Genomic DNA, 7,896 nt, shown 5'->3' on the forward strand with positions numbered 1-7,896 from the left:
GAGTATCTTCTGGGTAAATTTTCATCAGGTGCCAGGGCCTGGGATTTCAGAGATTGCTCTCAGAGCTTGTGTATTGCTTTCATTTCCCATTTCTTCTACTTCTAGTCCTTCCCAGAATGGTCTATGAACTCTGGGGAGGCTTGTTGAAAGAGGCCTCAACAGCCACTTTCAGGAGATCTTTCCTCCCTTCTTCACAGCCCAGTATTGCTGGTTATTTTATCATTGGAAACTGCAGGAGGGACAGCGGTAGGAATTTCCTCTCTCTGTTATTTGGTGGTGGAGCAGAAGATAAATCCAGTTGCATCAGTCTCTGGAGCCCAAGATTACAACATAGAAAAAGATTAAATTGGGATCAGGAGCCTTGGTTTCTAGTTCCAGCCCTGTCACCAACAGACCATGATATGGGACCAACCATTTCTGCCTTTGGGGCTGCAGCTCCTGCATTTCAAAGTGAGGAGCATTGGTTAGACAGTGTCCAGGTTCCTTTAATGTGCTCACATTTGATGTTCTTGGTACTAGGAAAATTTTCTGAATTGAGGAAAAAGTTTGAAGTAGTTAACATGCTATCTTTACCCCTTTATCCTAGGAATCATGGATCATGTCAACCATACCTGGACCCAGAGTTTCATCCTTGCTGGTTTCACTACCACTGAGACCCTACGACCTCTTTCTTTTTTGGGGACCCTGTGCATCTATCTCCTTACTCTTGCAGGGAACATGTTCATTATTGTCCTGGTTCAGGCAGATTCTGGACTGTCCACACCCATGTACTTCTTTATCAGTGTCCTCTCTTTTGTAGAGGTCTTGTATGTCAGCACCACAGTGCCCACACTGCTGCATACCTTGCTACATGGGTGTTCACCCATCTCGTCAGCTGCGTGCTTTATCCAGCTATACATCTTCCATTCCTTGGGCATGACTGAATGCTACCTGTTGGGTGTCATGGCACTGGACCGCTACCTTGCCATCTGCCGCCCTCTGCACTACCATGCGCACATGAGCAGACAGGTCCAGTTATGGCTAGCTGGGGCCACTTGGGTGGCTGGCTTTTCAGCTGCGCTTGTGCCAGCCAGCCTCACCGCCACTCTGCCTTTCTGCCTGAAGAAGATGGCCCATTACTTTTGTGACTTGGCACCACTAATGCGGTTGGCATGTGTGGACACAGGCTGGCATGCTCGAGTCCATGGGGCAGTGATTGGTTTAGCAGCTGGGTGCAACTTTGTGCTCATTTTGGGACTCTATGGAGGCATCCTGAAAGCTGTGCTGAAGCTGCCCTCAGCTGCCAGTCGTGCCAAGGCCTTTTCCACCTGTTCCTCCCATGTGACTGTGGTGGCACTATTCTATGCTTCTGCCTTCACAGTATACGTAGGCTCACCTGGGAGTCGACCCGAGGGCACAGACAAGCTTATTGCCTTGGTGTATGCCCTGCTTACTCCTTTTCTCAACCCCATCATCTATACCCTTCGCAACAAGGAGGTGAAGGAGGCTATGAGGAGGGTCACTGACAGGATTGGAACTATTTTGAGGGAACCCTGATGCTCTCATTTGTTATAACCCAGTTTCTTAGTAACTATGAGAATCAGCTGGTTGATTAGTCAATTATCTGGTCAGACAAACATGCTGCACATACCCTCTCCTGGATTAATCAGAGCTGAAAGATGTAGAAAGAAAGGAGTTATGGTCTCTGATTCCATCCCATTCTAATGGGGAAGGAATGCCACAGAGGAGGAAAAAACTGACACAGGGCAAGTGTTTTAGCTGAATTTATGACTTAGAGAGACAGTGCAGTACCGAAAGAAAAAAAAGTCAGACTAAAGCTAGGAGTGGCAACTTTACTTAAGATAGGATTCCTGGAGAAAGGCTAAGGAAGTGGAAAACAAGGTTGGCAACCAGGAGACTGAAATTATAGTTTGTGTAGTTTCAGATGTGGAGCAGTGAGCCATGGTCAGAAATCTTATCAGTTTGTGGAATCCAGTGATTCTGGGTTATCATGGGACCAAAAGTAGCTTAATGGAGGAAAGAACTGCCAAGGCAGGTGCTGAAAGCTAGAGAAAATAATTTACTTTCTTATGTGGCAAAAGTAGTATATTGAAAATAAGGGTGTTGTCAGAGTTCTCTTCCAATATCAAGGAATACATCTTAAAAATGATCTGGAGCATATGTAAAAAAAGAAGCAGCAAACAAACAAATGAAAGACTTTGCAAGTTTTATATATAAAGTACACATACCAAGTAGAATTGAGAGTAAAAATAGAAAGTAGGGATAAAAGCTCTGATCACATCCTATCACCTCTTTTCTCCCCAGCTCCCCTGTCATTTCTTCTGCTGAGCAGAATTTTAAAATTAATTAAGTTCAACCTCCATACTTTAATGATGTGTGAATTGAAGGCCAAGTGCCTACTAAAGGATGGTCGGATAATTATTGAAAAAAACAGGAGCAAAACCTTTGCAGAGACTAGGTACTGCATAGGTCTTGAATACTCTCCATTTTTCTCATTCTTACATATTTCACTGGTGAAAACCAAACGAATTCCTTTTTGTATGTCTGCCCTATGCCAGAAACAGTAATAGCTATTTTCAAATATTTTTAATTCAATCTCCATATTATCCTCCTGAAGAAGGAGAAATATCCCAATATTTACACAATAAAATTAGAAAGATTGTTGGACTACTGTAAGGAGACAGGAAATGAACCCTAGACCCACTCCGGCTGGGTGGGTGACCTTAGCAAGACTTCCTCAGCCTCATTCTCTCTGTCTGCAAAATAAGAGGATGGCAGGGAGGTGACAGCTCCCATTCCTTTCTGCTTACGGAGTTTTGATTCTATGATTGCAGCACTTCTTAAAGAAAGCAGGACCTGAACTAGGCTCCAACTGGTAAGATCTGAATATCCAAGGCAGAAAGGGAAAGGTGTTGGTCCAAATTCAAATTTTGCCATTTTTTTGCCTATGTGATCTTTGTCAAAAAACATAACTTCTCTCTTACCTAAATTTTGTTTTCTTTAAAATATCTATAACAAAGTGCTCTAAAGTTAACTTAAATAACACATACTAAGTGTTCAATAAATAAGTTAGCCTTATCGTCCCAGAGATAGGACAGTGTGGTGGCTAGAGCATGTACCTTGAAGGCTTTCTGCTTGTGTTCAAACATTAACTCTGCCCTTTACTTATTGTGTGCCTTATGCGATACACTTACCTTCCATGTACCTCAGTTTCCTTATATGTAAAATGGAGACAAGGATAGAACTTTAAACACTGTTTAAATATTAATCATTATTACCTCAAAGTTTTCCACATCCATTTCTGTAGTGCGGAGCTATTTCCTTGAGAAGGCTTACTTTTACACAGGTCTCACATTCTTATTATGCGTGGGGTCAGTAGACTTGGTAACACTCCAGATGAAGCTTCTCCTTTTAAACTAAGTGTCCAAAGTAGTCTTTGCACAACCTGAGCAGTGTTCCCTGCTTTCATGCTGTTTCCCTAAATGCAAGGTGCAATACTTCATCCTGCTGGCCTGCCACGACTGTGGCTTTTGAGCTGCTATCCCTTCTCTCCTTTTGTAGCTCACTTCACCCACACTACACATTTTGCAGGAATGGTTGTGGGCTCAACAAAAACTTCATTTTTCCTGTGGTGACAGCACTAAGGAAGGGCTCAAAACTGCTTGTCTTTGAAATGGCTTGGGTTACATTAATTGATAGCTCTGTGGGTTGTTATAGTAATAATAATAGCTATAACTATTGTAACATAATAAGATAATTAATTATTAATACTATCTGTGGAGTGTATACTGTGCAGTGATCATGGGCCACTTACGATCCTGTTTTGAAGACTTATGTCGTCATCTAATAACTCAAGGCAGCCTATACCTCACTATTGATTTCTACTACAGTGCTTGGTATTCACTCATATGTGAACAAACGAATGAATGAATGAATGAATTCTTAAGAGTCAAATAAGTGTGATAGAGATTGAGTGCCCCTCCTACAACTCCACCAGGAGGTAATCTCTTTCTTAGATCAGTTCATAACTGCAAACTCCTCTTGCCTTTCATTCTACAATCGTTTCCTGTCTTGAAACCTCATTAGGTTTTTCCCTTTAGAATACAAAGCTTAGGTCATCCTTAGTGCCGAGCTTCCCAGCAGAAATAAATAACAGATGTGCTGTGTCACTGAGTTTCCCCCCTAACACAGACACCTTGAATGGTCAGATAGGGACTAAGGGAATTAAAGTCCCTCTACTGGTTGCCTCTGGCAGTAAGAAGACTTTCTGTTCACCTCAGCGTGCCCTGCAAATTTATCACTTTTTACAAGTGCTATGGTGTGAAAAAAGGCTATTTGAAAAGCAGTACCTCGGTGTGTGACATATGAGGGTAAATGTCCAAGGTAAGGCCTGACTTTTGGCCACTTCTTCCATTGTGACATCTAGGTAGTGACTATGGTAGGGCGGACAATAAGAAACTGGGTCTAAGGCAGCATAATAAAACCATTTACTCTGTACTAGCATTAAGGCTAACATGCTGTCATGAAGGATGTATACAGCTTATAGTCCAAACTCAAGTATATCAGAGAGCAAAAGGAGATGCTATGATATTAATGTACCCCGGGACATCAGATATAAACCACAGTTGTCTTGGATAATCAAGGACATATGACCACAATACATCACTTCACTTACATAGTTTTTTTTTCTTTTAAATAGGTTATTTGCTTCAATAAATAATATACCTAAAGGGTTCAAAAAACAAAGCAATCTAAACGATTTACCTAAGAAGTCTTGCCCCAGTTCCTCAACCTATCTGTTCCTCTTTACTTCTCATCTCACCTTTTATAGTTTTTCCCTAAGATTACAGTGTTTCTATAAGTGAAATACAGAAGATATGAATATTTTATAATTCCCCATTCTTATACATAAGGTGCCATAGTACAGAATTTGTTCTATCATCACTTTTTTCTTAACAAGAAATCTTGGAGATACTCTCATTTTCTTGCAGAGGGTACCATCTCATTTTTAAAAATAGTTCCATAGTATTTCATTGTGTATTTAATTTAACTAACCCTCTCTGAAGGACTCTTGTATTGATTCGAGTCTTTGGCCATTAAAATCAGAGCTACAATGAATACTTTGTATATATATCTCTTTGTATGTTTGCATACACCTTTATAGAAGTGGGATACCTGGATCATTTGTAATTTTGGTAAATATTGCTAACTGCTCATGCAATTTGGGTAAATATTCCTAAATTTTCCTCAAAAGGGATTATGCTGCTTTGTTCTCCAACCAACAATGGATGCAATTGTGTTTCTCCATTGCAACTTCAATAAAGTATGTTTCAAAAAACTTTTGAATCTTTGTAAATATAAAAATTGATAAATGATATCTCATATCATAGTAGTTTTAAGTGCCAAATTTACCTTATTATGTATGAGGTTTAAATTGTTTCTTATATTTTTAAAAACTTGCATTTTTAATATAATTAGCTGATTTGAGGGTGTGTCTCTCCCCACTTTACAGTAAACATTTTGAGGAAACGGACAGTGTTTTATACATCTAATTTTCCCCCGTTCCTAAAATGAGGCCTGGTACATAAAAGATGTTTAAAAATACATCAAATAAATGAATAAATGAATTATTGTGATTTCCTCTATTTCTCACATTATTTTAGTTGTACTTGGTATCATTTTTTCTAACCTCTGAATCATGTATTTTAAAACAATGTACTACATATTAACATAGTACATTAAAAATGTTTAGGTGACTATGATTTTAAAATTACTTATAATCCTCTTACTTCAAAATTATTCATCTATTCTATTTCTAATTTCTATGAAGCATATGCTGTTTTTTCAAATATGAGCAATGATACCATGAATTTTTAAACATGTTGAATCCTACTTTTTTTCACTTAAGTTTTTATCATTGATAATTTTAGATATCATCTTTGTCCCCAAATCTGAATTACTTGATGGAAGTATCAGGACTTATTCTTTTCTCTCACTCTATTTCTGATACAGAATAAATGCTAAATAACCACTCTCTACTGACAGGTGGTAATCTGAGAGAGAAGAAAGAAAGCTCTTGGCTAGACAAGGACTACCTGTGGAAGCCTTAATCCTTTTGTATTCTGCACTAACTGATTCTAGATAATCTCTGATTCCTATGCTCAGGTATCGATGTACACTGATAGCCTTCTGAGGGAGAGTGTGTGGGTATTGTAATCGACACAGTTAATGGCAAGCCTTCCAGATATACAAGTGGACAATAGAAATGATGAGAAAAGTCTGTCTCAGAGTCTGTCTTACAAAAAACCAATGTAGAAATACCAGGGAGATGTGATATATGGAAGAATAAAAACAAATATCAAAGTGCAGCACAATTATTCATTTGAAGAGTCTGTATAAATGGCTGATCTATACATCCATGAAACAAAAATGAAAAGAAAGGGTGTTTAGGACTGTGGGAGATGCAGTAATTTAATGAAGGGCTGTTGCAACTATCCATCCTGGAGAAAAGTCAGGTATTTCACAGGAAACATGATGTAGGCTAAGTTCTTGTTACGATTGAATGAGACGCTCAGATTTTCCAAGCACTCAAGAAACTCTTCCAATCCTGAAGTTACTTTAGAACTCTCAGAAGCAAATATCTTTCTTTCCTTTGGCTCACAAATCTTTAGTTCCTGCAGGAAGTGTTTCTCATTTGATATGAGAACATACAATGTTTTCCTTCCATTTAATGTGATCTTCTTGTTAATCTTCTATGGTTACCTCATCTTAAATTTAATTTAGCAACTGCCTTGTACTACTGTCTGATTCTGAAAAATGGAGGTACATTTGGATCTATGAATGATTCAAACACCTTACTTCCAACAAATAAATGCTATTATTCCATTATATATCTGGACTCCATATCCATCCAAGTACACACTCAAAGATAGTACATGGCTGAGATCAGAGCTCAGATGCTAATATCAGGACTTTTGATGAAAATATTGAGGATGTGGATATAAATAAAAGTGTTAAGGAAAAAGTGGATTACTCACACGAGAATGGCCTGTGTGATAGTAATGGTTGTGGTGATGTAAGTAATGGAAAATCCTCTTAAATATGATTGTTATGAGCTTGCAGGGTCATTATTGTGATGGTATTTTGTTGTTTACAGTCACAGAAGTGAAAAATAATGTCAAAGTTTTATAGGTAACTTATTCAGTTCTTTGACTCACTTAGTGAACGAGTCACAAAATCTTTTTAAACTTTTCCCGGACACTGATCAACTGTGGGAGAAATGAGGCTCAATAAATCATCCAGAATCTTCTCAGATAAACCTTAACATAAAGATTTTTATATTAATGAGAATGGGCATACCAGATCTAATAAATTAGAAACTTTGAGTATGTGGTCTAGCAATCTGTGTTTTAACAAACCTCAAGATTATTTGAGTGCTAGTTAAGGTCTGAGAACTATTGAGCTAATCTGCCAGCGAGCTTGAGGGGCAGCTCGCATGTGCCGCCCAGTTCATTCCTCTGTTCTTCTCCTCGGGATCCACCTGCCAAGTTTGTGTGCTCTGCTTTGCTCTTCCATGCAGTGGATGGAGGCCTGTGGCTTTCCATGCTGCAGAGGAGAACCACGAGAAAACTTGGGACACCCAATATCATAGTAAGATGTTTGAAGTCCCTCCGATGGGTAATTAAAATACCAGGCAGATAAATCATAAGAAAAGATATAAAAGATTTGAAGAGAATAATTAGCAAAACCTACCTAATGAAAGTATATGGAGAGAAAAAAGATAGCAGAGTGGTGGTTACCTCCTGGATTCGTGTTCCCGGAGAGGAAGGCATGGATCTCCTCCTGCCACAACGCTAGTGGTTCGCTCCCCCACAAGAATGGCGATGTGAATCCACA

General features: G+C 39.0%; 1 protein-coding gene across 1 annotated transcript; it reads left to right on the forward strand.

The window, feature by feature from the left end:
* Positions 1-591: 591 nt before the first annotated feature.
* On the forward strand, positions 592-1,536 carry LOC138390332 (olfactory receptor 6N1-like). Its single transcript, XM_069479207.1, has one exon. It carries the CDS (start codon positions 592-594, stop codon positions 1,534-1,536), a length of 945 nt encoding a protein of 314 aa, XP_069335308.1.
* The last annotated feature ends 6,360 nt before the right edge of the window (positions 1,537-7,896 follow it).

This window comes from Eulemur rufifrons, chromosome 8, assembly GCF_041146395.1.
Source record: "Eulemur rufifrons isolate Redbay chromosome 8, OSU_ERuf_1, whole genome shotgun sequence".
In the NCBI taxonomy this organism is placed as follows: domain Eukaryota; kingdom Metazoa; phylum Chordata; class Mammalia; order Primates; family Lemuridae; genus Eulemur; species Eulemur rufifrons.